Source organism: Dermacentor andersoni, chromosome 7, assembly GCF_023375885.2.
Source record: "Dermacentor andersoni chromosome 7, qqDerAnde1_hic_scaffold, whole genome shotgun sequence".
Taxonomy (NCBI): domain Eukaryota; kingdom Metazoa; phylum Arthropoda; class Arachnida; order Ixodida; family Ixodidae; genus Dermacentor; species Dermacentor andersoni.
In genome coordinates this window covers 100,429,043-100,442,184 of record NC_092820.1, presented here as the reverse complement: position 1 = coordinate 100,442,184, position 13,142 = coordinate 100,429,043, and the positions used below count along the sequence as shown (strand labels likewise).

General features: G+C 48.5%; 1 protein-coding gene across 1 annotated transcript in view; it reads right to left on the bottom strand.

Moving 5' to 3' along the window:
- Positions 1 to 3,658: 3,658 nt before the first annotated feature.
- The window catches only part of LOC129385677 (BPTI/Kunitz domain-containing protein-like), a 63,952-nt gene continuing 54,468 nt past the window's right edge, over positions 3,659 to 13,142 (bottom strand). The window contains exons 6-7 of the mRNA XM_055072591.1: positions 5,030 to 5,089; positions 3,659 to 4,125 (exon numbers count right to left, since the gene is read on the bottom strand). Coding sequence (XP_054928566.1) covers positions 3,923 to 4,125; positions 5,030 to 5,089 — 263 coding nt within the window. The 3' untranslated portion in view covers positions 3,659 to 3,922. The remainder of the gene's footprint in view (positions 4,126 to 5,029; positions 5,090 to 13,142) is intronic.

Here is a 13,142-nt window from a genome sequence, read left to right as displayed (position 1 = left end):
GTGTGCAAATGCATCAAGTTGGTAAGGTAGGTTCTTCTGATCATCAAGAGTCATATTTCAGTACTGTGCGTAAACTCGATAATTTATTATTGCGTTTTGAACGTACGCATTCTTAGAGTTCACAACATCGCCACTTTCTGTGTTTTCAGCTGCCTTTGCTCATCTTAAGTAGAACAGGTGAGCGATGTCGCTCAAGTGAGCAATCTGGTTGCCTCCGCACACGTCCTCACCAGGAATGGTTTAAAGAAGCAGCCCCACTAAGCTTATATTTAATAGCATACTTGCACATACTAATTTGGTGGATTGTAAAAATAAATACAAGAAATAAATACAGCAAAAGTAAATAAAAATAAATAAGTTAGATATATAGATGTTTTTTCATCATCTGCTAAATCAAACCAAATCATCTGCTAAAGCTGCAGTTGTCCGTGCATGTGCGTTTGCGCATGCACGCGAGAAAAGGAGGCGAATAACGAGTTCCTTTAAAAAGGTTGGCGCTCTTATAGAAGGTTGAAGCAACAGGTGTGGGGGACAAAGAATGCGACAAAGGTTAACAATAGTACAGTGGCGATAGCCGCTTATGAGATGTGGAGGGGTTCTCAAATGAAAAATAGGCGTAGCAATACTTTACACACGCCGCTGATAAAGGACTCTGCTGATGGGGTCCTTGAAGTCTGTTTTTTGTTCGGGGTCAACAAGGCACGCCAAGCAATTTGAAGCGAGGTGAACGTGCACCAGCATACTCATTCTCTAGGTACTATTTGAAATAATTGTTAGTGGGCATGCTCCGTCTCTTTTAAACTATAATACAGTGTTTCGAGTGTATATATTTACATATATTGTGTCTGTGCATGGTGTTCAGAATGGAATTTTAAAAATGTTCAATTGAAAAACAACTAATGATGTAGCCGACGCTGGTGCCGCAATGCGCTTGTCCTCATATTGTCAGGATTTGCGGAAATACCCCCCCCCCCCCCCCCCGTAGTCGTTGCCTATGGATCTGGGAACACAGTTTAAATCAACCGCATGAGATGAGTCTGAGGAAGCAGGACATGAGTTTATGGCCTCAAGGTACAGGACTGGTAGGGGAATGGCACAGCCTGACAGGAGCGCCAATCTTTTCGCAGATGTTTTCTTATAATGCACTGCCACCAAAACGTTTGAGAAAGCACCCCACGCGATTTACTTTCTATGTATAGGCAACACACTTAGTTACAGCAAAAACCATTTGAGGGACAAGCTTTGACAAGCTTTGTCTCTTTGAATAGGGATATGTAGGGCCTGCTCAGCTTTTACAAGCATGGTCAAATAGAGAGCTTTCCTTTCAATGCATAAGTCTCCAAAACAAAATAAAAGTGCCATATTTAGTACCTGAGAAAATCTACAAAACACATAGATGTTAAGTGGAAGTAAGTCTGACTGCGAAGCATCAAGATGTCAGTGTTATATGCTGTTGCGAAGTCAGAGAGTCCGAGTGGCCACAAATGTTCCATGGTTGGTGCCATGCCAGGTGTCAGGAGAAAGTGAGGTCCACAGCGGCTTCCAAGAGATGAGGAAAAAGGTTTTGTATACAAATTTACATGAATCACAAGATTGACTCGATGGCAAAGTTTTTTCATGTCTGAGCCTCTCCCACAATACTTCATTGCTGCCTTTTATCTAATTCATTTCACCCTTTCACTCTTCGAGAGTATTCTTCTCGGCCAATCACAATCGTCGAACCGTTCACAAAATCCGGCCCATGACGTCGCACCGTTCCGCCGGACTCCGCCTCCAACGCGCGATTGCCCTCGCGTACGAGACAATCACATGACAATTAGGGAATTCAAGTTGAGGTAGTTCCTACGGAAGTCCTCGACGTTGGATCGTTTCATCAGTTTAGGGGGCTGTCCGTGGCGGTCAGCTTGCCAGCTTTGGGCGGTACGAACATAATTGCGTGACCATTAGTCGCATGTGACGCTGATTTCGTTGCCAGCGCCTTGGCCTTCAGAAAACGACGAAGCGTGAATAGCGCTCCACAGTGGCACGTGTGCCGGTGAAGCATCCTTTGTGCTTAGGGACCGTCGGGCAGAACGACGCAGAGATCTTGTGTTTCGTCAACATCATTTATTCTATTGCGTCTGTTCATTTGACCATGTTCGTAACATTTGAAGCAAACCCTACCCACACCTTTTCAAAGAGAAAGAGCTTTTTATCGATGGTCTGGGAGGGTGTGCAAATGTGTGTGAGCTTGTACTCAGAATTCATGAAAGGGAAAGATTACCATAAACTCGACTGTAACATCTAGCAAAAAAGGAAACTCGTGAAGCACTCTAGAAAGAATGCTTCATAGTTGAAGAAAAATACTTTCTGGTCCTGGGTTTGAACTTGAAACCAACGCTTTTCTAGGGCGGTCGCGATACCATCTAATTGGCAGGCTAGCATATTGCAGAGCAAGGTCGAATTATTCGAGAACTTCAAATACAGGCGCGTACAATATGGCAAGCCAGTTTTGCAGAAGGCCGCAAGCCGCCAGAAGGTTCATGTAAGGGAAAATTGTCAACCACCACCATGGAATAGAAACAAAGCCGGGACTTGCAAAGCTTCAGGAAAGACCAGGTGATCTAATATGCGAGATTGCAGGTTTCCTGCTGCATGCAACCTAATAATAAGTGGCTTTTATGTTGAGGACACCATTGTGTACAGACCAGGGGTGCGATTGGGGGTCGTTTTTCGGAGCGCGCGTTCGCTTCGTGACGGGCCTAGGCCGCGACAAATTTCGTCAGCCGCGCGAAGTCGGTGCGGCCGGACGGCGCTGGCCAACAGGATGCCGCGCGCCTAGCAAACCTACAACACCATCGCCGGCCCGCAAATCGGGCGGCTTACGCCAGAGAGGACAGCGAGTTCACGAAGCGATTTACTTACAACCCGTTCGGTTTTGCTTGCACGATATGTGAACGAGCGGCTGCGGTTTATGTCGCAGTTGCGTAGTGCTCCGGCGCAAGCTTTGCAGTGTCTCTGGGTCGCGAGTCGTTCGACACCTTTCGCTTATGTGGCATTGGACGACGATTCCCGTCCAGTGGTAGGGTGTCGCTGATGACTATTTGCAACTGAATTCTTCACGCACAATAAACATGCAACAGCTTCTGAGCAGACACGTTTCACTTTCGTGTTCTACCGATTCCTATGAAAGAGGTGTCAAACGTATTTTTTTGCTCGCTGAGCCAGTTGACGCTTTCGCATCAATATACGAGCTAAAGGCAGTTTTTTCACGCTGGCTAATCCGTGGCACGAGATATATTGTGAGCCAGTGTGAAAGCTTCTATAGTCTTCGATTATGGTTTCTGAACAATTCCACCTTCTGCTAAAGAACTTCTATATCCTTCACAGCTCTTCGGTATACTCATAGCTGCCAATTTGTACATTACACCAGAAAGCTTAAGCTTTATGGTATAACGTACAAATTGGAAAACGCGTCTGCAGCAAGAACCACGACAATGGTGTACTTTGCAAAGGATTCCGTGCCTGGAATATACGTAGCTGCATCTGTAGTTTGTGGACATTGCGTGCTTTTTTTGTCCACCGCCTTTCAAGATAAGTTTTCCCTCCGGGTCACCATAGACTCGTCAGCGTATTTAACATTTTCGCGCGCGATGTTTTCAGCGACCTAATTGTCAAATTGTCAAAAAGCACTAACCATAGTTTATTCAGTACGTAATGTTCAAGCACACTCAAAGGAGCAAACTGTTTTCTCGGGAAGGTGTAGTGGACTCCGGTAATTGTCTACCGCAGAGAACAGAATGCGTATCTAGCTTGCAAGTGATATGAGCTCATTCAATCTTGTGTCCGCTAGTTCATTACTTGGTGTGCTTATTGTCTCTTAGATACTTGCGCAGAGCCCTGCACTAATATAGCTATATCCGTAGTGTGATGGCGCGTGGTCTCACGCACGAGCAAGCGCCACACGGCGTGGATGGCAGGCTGCATGGCATTGCTCGTAGGTGCGAAAGTTGTTGCGGTTGCCTTCACAACCTCCGTACAGGAAGTCTTCACAGGTGTCGCTGTTGACATTGTAGAAGAAGCGCCCAATGGCTGCCTCGTAAGGTCCTGTCTTTGCTGGCAGGCTGCAGTACCACGCAGACAACACTGCGGGAATTCATTTGCATTATGTAACACTGTGGTATTGACTAGAACATGCAGAAAGAGCAAGCCATACAAAATAAAAACGCCCACAAACAAACAAACGAACACAGGGAAACAACAACAATAAAGCGAATATACGTAATTAAGTTCCTGTTTAGTGCGATGAAGGCATTAACCTGTTTCGCGAGCAGAATGTGCTTAGCAGCTACATAAATGAGGACGAGATATGACGTAATGAGCGCGTGCCGCAGCTCGCGAGATCTGACGGAACCCAGAGGGCACCGTGTGTTGACGTGGCGAAAAAGTGTGACAAGCTTTGCTGGCTCCTTGGATGTACGATTCGTCGCAGCGTCATAGGTTTGCTGTTTTGTTTTAAGTTTTATTGAATTATACAATCGGTTGCTTGCGGCCGTTAAGTTATGAAAGGGAAATATTGCGAGGAGGTATAAAGCCGGAAATTTGAGCTGCCAGAGAATCCTCTCACTTCTATTCACGAATGAAGGAAAGAGAAATATTACGGGGAAAATTAGCAGTGACCTAAATGGCGTACACGAGCCACACTGCAAAATGGATTAGTGACTGGCCGTAGCAGGCAGAAGCGGACAAAAGGAACCAACCATGGTGCTACAAAAAAAAAATCAACTGAAAGCCATAAATATCCCTAGTGGTTATGAGAGCTCGGGAGAACAAAGTCACAAGTTTTGTGCAAAGCGTTCAAGTAAAATTTGGAGCGTAAGAGCGTCTGAGGAAAGAGACATAACTGAAGCCAATAAGAACGAGCGGAGGGCGGAAGCGTGGGCCACTATATAAGAATGTAGCACCGGGGCGCCATATGAGGGATGGGCATACAGCTTGCAAGTCATGTCACCGGCACGCGTCTCTTTGTATGAAAGGCATGAGTACTTACCCCGCAACTGGGGAGATTCCACGGCTTCACTGTCCCTCCCGAACTCGGAGTATGCGGGCCCTGCGTAGAGTGCACTTTCAGTTCCTGACCTTGTACCTTGGGCAGTATGTGTAGCAACAATGCGCAAAAACACAATTGCACAGCATTCTGCGTGAGAGCTTTGCATATATATATATATATATATATATATATATAGAGAGAGAGAGAGAGAGAGAGAGAGAGAGAGAGAGAGAGACGAGATAGACAGAACGCCCGTTTCTTGGGCAACCTGTTCTATTTCCCACTTCGTTGCCCTCAACCTCTCTCTGGACAGCCTCCGAGCTAAGGTTCCACTCTTCACTACACTCGGCCATGCTGCGCTTGGTTTGCTCCTATAGAAAAGGCACGTGATGTCCCCTTACGTCGGTCGACGGATGCAGCTAATAATGCGTGACACATGCACAGCAAAGTTACTTCGCTTTCTGTTGTCTATGCGCGAGTCAAAAGCGGTAGATCATACTCGCCAAGTGTTCGCCCCAGGCGCTTGGTATTAAGGACATGTCCTTCGTACTTCGTGTACAGTTTGTTTGAAGAGGACGGTGCACCTCGTTGTACCCAGACATCGTCGCCTCTATAGTATTGTGGGGCAGGATGGAGGTGTCGGTCGTAGTGCGGTTATTGCGCATCTTGCACATGCGCAATCCTTCTGCGCGCCTCCGTTCGCATATTGCGACAAAGTTTCCTTCGTGCCACGAAACGTCAAACTCTTATAGGCGTGTTCAAGCTGAATGTAGCGCTAAGTTTCGATAGTTGGCCGTACGCGATCTCGTATGGGCACGTTCCTGTAGGGCTCTGTAAAGCCGTGTTCATTCCGTACGCAGCCGCTTGGAGATGGTCTTTTCAATCAGCTTCACCTCGTTTGTGATTCTTGCAATACGGTGCGGGACGAGCTTGTATAGCCTGGTTTGACCTTTCCTTCAGGCCATTCGCTTGGGTATGGCCGGCAGACGCGAAGTTATGCGTAACTCCATCTTGTTGTAGGTAAGTGCGGAGCTCACGACTGCGAAAGGTCGTCGACCGGTCGGAGATAAACTTTTTTGAAAGACCGCGTCTCTATTCGAAGTGGCCCCGCAAGAATCTGATGACATAGATGGCTGCAGGTGAAGGCACGGCTGCGACCTCTGCGAACTCGGGCAAGTACTGCATAGGAACTATTTTATAGCGATTACCCGCGTCCGCCATTGGAAGAGGGCCGATGTAATCTGTGTCGAGCGTGCAGAAAACCATCTCAGGAGGCGTAATGGGCATAAGGAATTTATGTTAACCTCCCGGACGCCGTCTGTATTGTGGACACACCTCACAGCTGGCGACGTATGAAAGTACATCCGCATCCATTCTCTGTCACCAAAATCGTCCTTGTGCCTTACGTAAGGTTGACAATAGTGATATGGCCTCCTTCGGGGTTGTCGTGGATGGCACGCAAATTACTCGATGGTAAGGAACCAGGGATCACCGAAAGGTGGCGTTTGTCTCTCTTACTGGCGCACTGGCGACGATACAAAGTAACATCACGCAAAATAAACTTGGCATTGCGTCCCGTATCCGTAATACACTCTATAAGGCAAACCAAACCTTTGTCGGCGCGTTGATACTTTGTCAGGTCTTGTTGAGAAAACATTATCTAGCCTTCTCGAGTCCGCCGGGAGGCTTCGTCGATTGGTTTTCGGGATAAAGCGTCCACAAGCTCATTTTGTGCTGCATCCCGGTGACGCACGTCGTATGTGTAGTCCTGTAACCGAACAATCAATCGAGTAAACTTGTGTTTGAAGTAGTGCTTTTGGAATATCTATGAAATCGCGGCATTATCCATTACTACCATGAATTGTCGGTCAAACAAATATTGACGGAACTTCTCATCCACGTTCCAAACTACAGCTAAGCAGTCCAGTTCTTTTGAATGGTTATGATGCTCCGAGTCTGAGAGTTTACGACTTGCGTAAGCGACATGTGCACGTCCACTTGTGTCACGCTGGAGCAAAACTGCACCTACGCCGATCTGACTCGCATCAATATCTACTTCTGTCAACCAATCTTCATTGAAGTGGCACAGCACCGGACTATGTCAGGTGGTGTTTGAGAGTCCGGAACGCTCGGTCCTGCGAAGGTCCCCATTGAAATTGAGCACCTTTCTATAACAAGTCCGTGAGTGGAGCAGCAGTTGATGCAATGTTCGGGACAAACTTCTGCAAGTAGGACGCTACCCTGAGGAATAGTTAGAGCTGTTTAATACAGGTTGGTACTGGTTATTTGGCTACGGCGTCTATGCGTTCAGATAGGGGTTGTACGCTGTCGCGATAGATACAATAGCCGAGGTAAGATATTGTAGTCAATCCTAACTTACGTTCCTCGCAGTTAAGTCGAAACCCGCCGTTATGCAACCTCTGCAGAATTTCGTTGAGGTTTCACAAATCTTGTTTCTCGGTTCCCAAGTAACTAAAATTTTGTCGAGGTACACAACGCAGGTGTGGTCTATCAGTGCACCCAACATGGTGTTCACGGCACGCTGGAAAGTACTTGGGGCTGTTCACCGTCAGAAAGGCATCTGATTTGATTGGTACAAGCGAGATGCCGTCCAAAAGGTCGTCTTAAACTTATCCTCTTCAGCCACATTTATCTTCTAATATTCCGCGTTTAAATATAGAGACGAAAAGAACCTGGCAATCCGTACGGCGCCAATAGCATCGTCAATGCGTGGCAGTTGGTACGAATCTGGTTTAGTGTGTTTGTTCTACTCTCGATAGGCGTCACAGAATAGGAGATTGCCGTTCTCTTTACGGACTAGGACGACAAATGCAGCCTACGGACTAGAAGGTGGCCTGATGACGTTAGCGGCTAGCATTTCTTGTACCTATTGGTCAATGACAGTCTGTTGTCGTTCGGTGTATCTTCACAGCGGTATGGACACTGGTGGATGATTGTCGGTTGGTTTGTTCTCTAGTAGGGTAGCTGCGAAGTAGTATCAGCGAAGTACGACTCGTGCCTTTCGAGTATAGCGTGAAGTCTAAGTAATGTTTTCAGCTCACCCTGTGTTGCTTGAGCTAGAGGCTTATTCGGAGCCACAGAAAGGAGGCTGACGCTTCCACAGTGAGCCGCACTTCTGAAAGAAGGTAGTGGGCTCTTAAAACCATGTCTACAGGCTGGTCTTCGAAGACGGCACTGAGTCCAAGAACTTGGTGCCGGCTTCGGTTTGGAGAGAGAGGTTCAGGAAACAGACCAGTAGTACGTCACCACGGAGGTCCCGTAGGAGAGCCTCAGTCCAAAGCTGGAGAGTTTCTGGGACGTGGCGTCGAAGCAACGCTGTACGCTGTCTTTCAGTATCGACAAGCGCCGTAACTTGTCCGATTCCGTCGACATGTACCATGAGTGTTGGAAGTGGGCATGTTTGATGCTGCAAAGATGGATGTTGGACTTAGGGGCAGTTCTTACATCCATGATCGGACCACCCACACGCAAAGCAAACGCGTCTCGGTGTAGCTGTCTCCTGTGACGAGTGTCAACTAGAAGTGTCCTGAAACTCTACCGCCTCTAGTACGAAAATGATGTCGGCCTGGTGTGTGTGCAGGGACAAGAGAGCAGTGTGCATCGAGTCGTGTGCCCCGTCGTTCACGTAGTGCCTACCTGCCGGCGAGAGCTAGGGTATGTCGAAAGCTTGTAACAGGGAGAGATTGTCGTAAATGTAGGTTGCAGTGTCCTTGTTTGAGCCTTGATGGAGTCACCGCATCGTCAAAAAACGCGCGTCATAAGCGCTCAGGAGCGGTGCTAGCGCGCCCGTCAGGGCCGCGCTCCAAGTCGGCCATGTGTTATATGCGGTGCTTTGGAATAGACACCATGCTTGGGCGGATCCTCGAAGAGGGCGTTCGGCAACCGATTTTTCTACCAGCCTCCTCCCAGGAGTGATTGAGAGCAAGCGAGTTGACGATGGTAAGCCATGTGGTCGGGTCATCTTTAAAACCATGAAACATGGGATTTCGTTCACCTGTGGAAATACGGACAAAGGCGCAGGACACTTCAGAGGTCATTCACTGTCGTCAGATGTTTAAAAATGCGAACAGCGGAAATCTTTCGGGGGTCTAGCCGTATACCGTCCTTGTCGACGAGATGTCCCAGAACAAAGGCTTGACGCTCACCAAAATGACACTTCTTATGCTTTGAATTAAGGCCAACCTATTGGATGCAGTCGAAAACAACACCGAGCCGCTGGTTGTGCTCGTGGAAGGTTCGGCCGAAAATAACCCCATCGTCTAATAATACATGCAAATCTCCCATTTGAGACGGCGGAGGATGGAGACCACAAATCGCTCGAAGGTTGCTGGGGCATTAGATAAGCCAGATGGCATGACGTTAAACTCGTAGAGTCCGTTACGCGTAACAAAAGTAGTCTTTTCTTTTCCAGACGGGTGCATGGGAGGTCAACCGATGAAAAGTGCGAGGTGTAGTGAAAGCAGTCAACAGCACCGTCAATGCACGGTAAGGGATACACGTCTTGTTTTGTGACGGCATTCCGGCGGCGGTAGTCAACACAAAATCTCCATGAGTTGGCTTTCGTTTTCACTAGTATAACGGGAGCTGCCCAAAGACAGCAAAATTCCAGAATAATGCCTTTCTGCAGCATGTCGTCGACCTATTTGGCAATCACTTTTCTTTCCGTGGGAGATATGCGATAGTGTTTCGAACGTACCGGAGTCGCTTGCCCTGTGTTGATGCGGTTGTGCATGTGAAATTCCTGCAACATTAGACAACGCTCGCGTTCAGCAAAATCAAATACTGACCTGTAGCCGCAAAGCGCTTGTTGGAGTACATCCTACTCGGAAAACGACAATGGCTTGTTTATCATACGTCGCAAGTAATCCGAATAGTTGAGCGATGGTCGACTCATGCGTGAAAACGCTGCAACTGTGAGTACATTAATTGTGGCTTGCTTCTCAAATATTGCCACTTTAAGTCCAGCTGGCAGGGCCTCCAGAAGCCTTTACTGCCCACAAGAAAGCACGCCCGTCGATGGTTTGAACAACAATCGATCGAGAAACCAACACATTCTTCTTAATCGCGTTGTTATTATCTGGCTCGACAAGAGCGCTGCATGACCACATCCGGACAGGTGAAGAACCCATGGGAACTAACATGGCTGTCCGACCAGGCAGAAACACAACTTGAGACAGCGAACACACGTCGGTTTGATTTGTCTGCAAAGCAACAAGTATGGTGATTGGCAACGTGCTCCGTAGTAAAATCTTTCCAGTCGCACAGCCAAGTGTAGCACTTCATTCAAGCACTTGAAGTGTAGCAGGAAATCTATGCCTAAAATAGCATCATGAGTTTCGTGGACCAATGCAATGAACTCGGCTTCAAAGCTCCGTCATCCAATCGCAACCAAAACCGAAGAAACACCAACAGGGTGCAACAGTTCACCTCCAAAACCACTAAAAATTTCTTGCGACCCCACGCGAACATAACTGTATGTCCTAAGCGATCTTTGAAGCGAACGCTCATAACAGAAATGGCGGCACCCATGTCCACATGAGCAGTAATATTTACACCGTGTGTACACACAAACACAGACGCACACACACAGTTTACTCTTCAACATAACGGTAGACGGAGGAATTGGCGAGTCTGGACGTCTTGCCACCTCACCTCTATTGGCCGCACCAGCTGGTTTCCGAGCTGCGGCGGGGACGGCGCCCGACGACGGTGCGGGGATGCCGAATGGCGCAGTCGGGTCGGCGGCGGTGCAAGGCTGAACTCAGATACAGGGGACTCATCGAGCGATTGGTACGATTACTGTTGCCACAGAGGATGGACTGCAAATGGCGCGGGCGCGTCTTCGTGCACACGAGCTGGGTACGTCGAAAAACGGGGCGCTCGCTGCCCGCGGTGGCGGCGGGTATGATTTCAGGTTCTATTTCGTTATTAAAAAGCTCCAGACGTCTTCAACGATGCCTTTGTCTACTCACAGTGTCGTTGCTCAGTGTTTTACCACGTTGATTGGTAGTTCCACACAAGCTTAAAAGAAAACATCGAAGAGCCAAAGTGGGACACGTCTTCACACTCTGGCGATCGCAGCTCTCACTTCGTCTTCATCGGACACATTCGCATTTACAATTTCGCATAGCTTCAATGCTTCTTCAAATACGTTGTACACGTTTCACCAGGCAATTGGGCTCTGCGCGAGAGAATCTGTTCGGCTTCCTTTTTTTTAGAATTCGAATCGCCAAAGCGGACTTTGAATTCCTAGACAAACATATATCAAGTGGTCAGCACGCATTCATGATTATCAAACCAAAGTAGAGCGGTACTAGCGATAAAAAATGCGACGTTCTCAAGCTGCGCTGACGTACTTCACCCGTTATGCCCGCTTACTCATTTTTAGTGCCTCCGCCAGTTATCCACGTCTTCACCTGTTTTACCTGAGAAGATGCGTGGTTCCGGCATCGAGAAGCTAGGTTGCTTTGGTCTCTGGCTGGCTTGAATGATGACCTCTTAGGTGGTGTTCGTTGACCGGACTGCTTCAGCGTCGGCCATGCTTGTTGACTCTGGTGGTAGTCCGGCCAGGTGTCTGCTTCTTGGAAGAAGGTTTAGGACTGGATTGTCCATGGCGTCAAGTACCCAGTACCGCCACCACTTGTTACGGCTGTAGAATGGATTTATTTACAGTGGAAAGAGTAGAGAAGACACGGGATGGTCCAACACAGCCGATCACCCAAAAAACTCGCGTCGCTTCTTCCTCTGCCATGCTCCTCCGTTGCAGCATCACAATATATATCTAGGGCTCACTCAATGTCGCCCCTCGCTATGTTGGCAAATCATCCGAAAAGCGGGCTTCGCGACAGGACGGGACGGCGTACGGCGATAGACCCACCGCAGGTTCGAGCACCGAGCCAAATGGCTTGGCCGGCTCTTGCCATATGTATGGAGCCCTCTCCCAGGAACACGAGACGTCCAGGAGAGTTAATGCAGTTATTGCGTAGAAAATTATGGCAAATATTAAAAAAACGCACGGAACACGCTCGGTGTCAGCTACTCCCCGATGGCGGAGGTAGGCAGGTGCCGCGCCGCCTCGAAGAATGGTTCATTCCAAAGAAGCTTCAAATACGCGGGCTGGGATGTGTTCGCACACACTACCTGGCGTTTTCCGCACGGATGCTGATGAGCGACGGTTTGGACACACGGAATGTGACGCCCCGAGCCTCTGCGACTACCGCAACGGCAAAACGCAGAGCCACTCAGCAAGCCACGGAAAATGGCAAAGTGCGTTAATGTTCAAGGCCGGAGAATTGAGCACACAGATAGTTGCTCACGTACCTTACCGGGAAAGACGGCGCTCGTCCTTCCCACGTTAGCGAGCCAGCTAGCACTGACTGGGCTAGCAGGCTAGGCCAGTCAAAGATTCTGACCTACGTCACGCTCCACGAGCCAATTGGAGGATCGCGTAGCGTGTCGTCTCGGGACGCAGCCGCAACGCTCAGGAAAACAACGCGGGGCCGAGGGACCGGGGTTCGGGGGCTTCCTCACACTTGTGAATGAGCCCGGAGCCGCAGGCCAAGAACAGTGCCCGGTGGACCGAAGGAACTCACACAACACATAAAACTAGATGTTATAGCAGCGGGGGGACTCCCGCTGTACTCGGAATTTGTGCCGCTCTGGTCAGCGTCGGCGGTCGCTACACATGTTTTGTTCCATATACTGGACCATTGCGCTCACGACGTGAACCTTAGCCTTGCTAGTGAAGAGGTCGGCATAGTTGTTCCACGATTCGACGTACTGGAGTTGTAACTTTCCCTCTTCGACTTTTTCTCTCAGGAACTAATACTTAAGGTCAATCTGTTTCCTGCTATCTGAAGTAACTTGGCTTTTCGCAAGCGAATTGCACCCCGGTTGTCAGCCATTAAAATGTGTGGTACGTGCATGAATTTGTGCTCATTAACTTCCTTCATGAAATTTTGGAGCCACATTAGTTCCTTTGTAGCCTGACACATTGCTACATATTCCGCTTCGATTGTTGGCAGTTGGCTGCTTCTTACTACTCCAGGAAATCCCAACATCAGCTAGCGTGAACACACACACGCTGAATGAC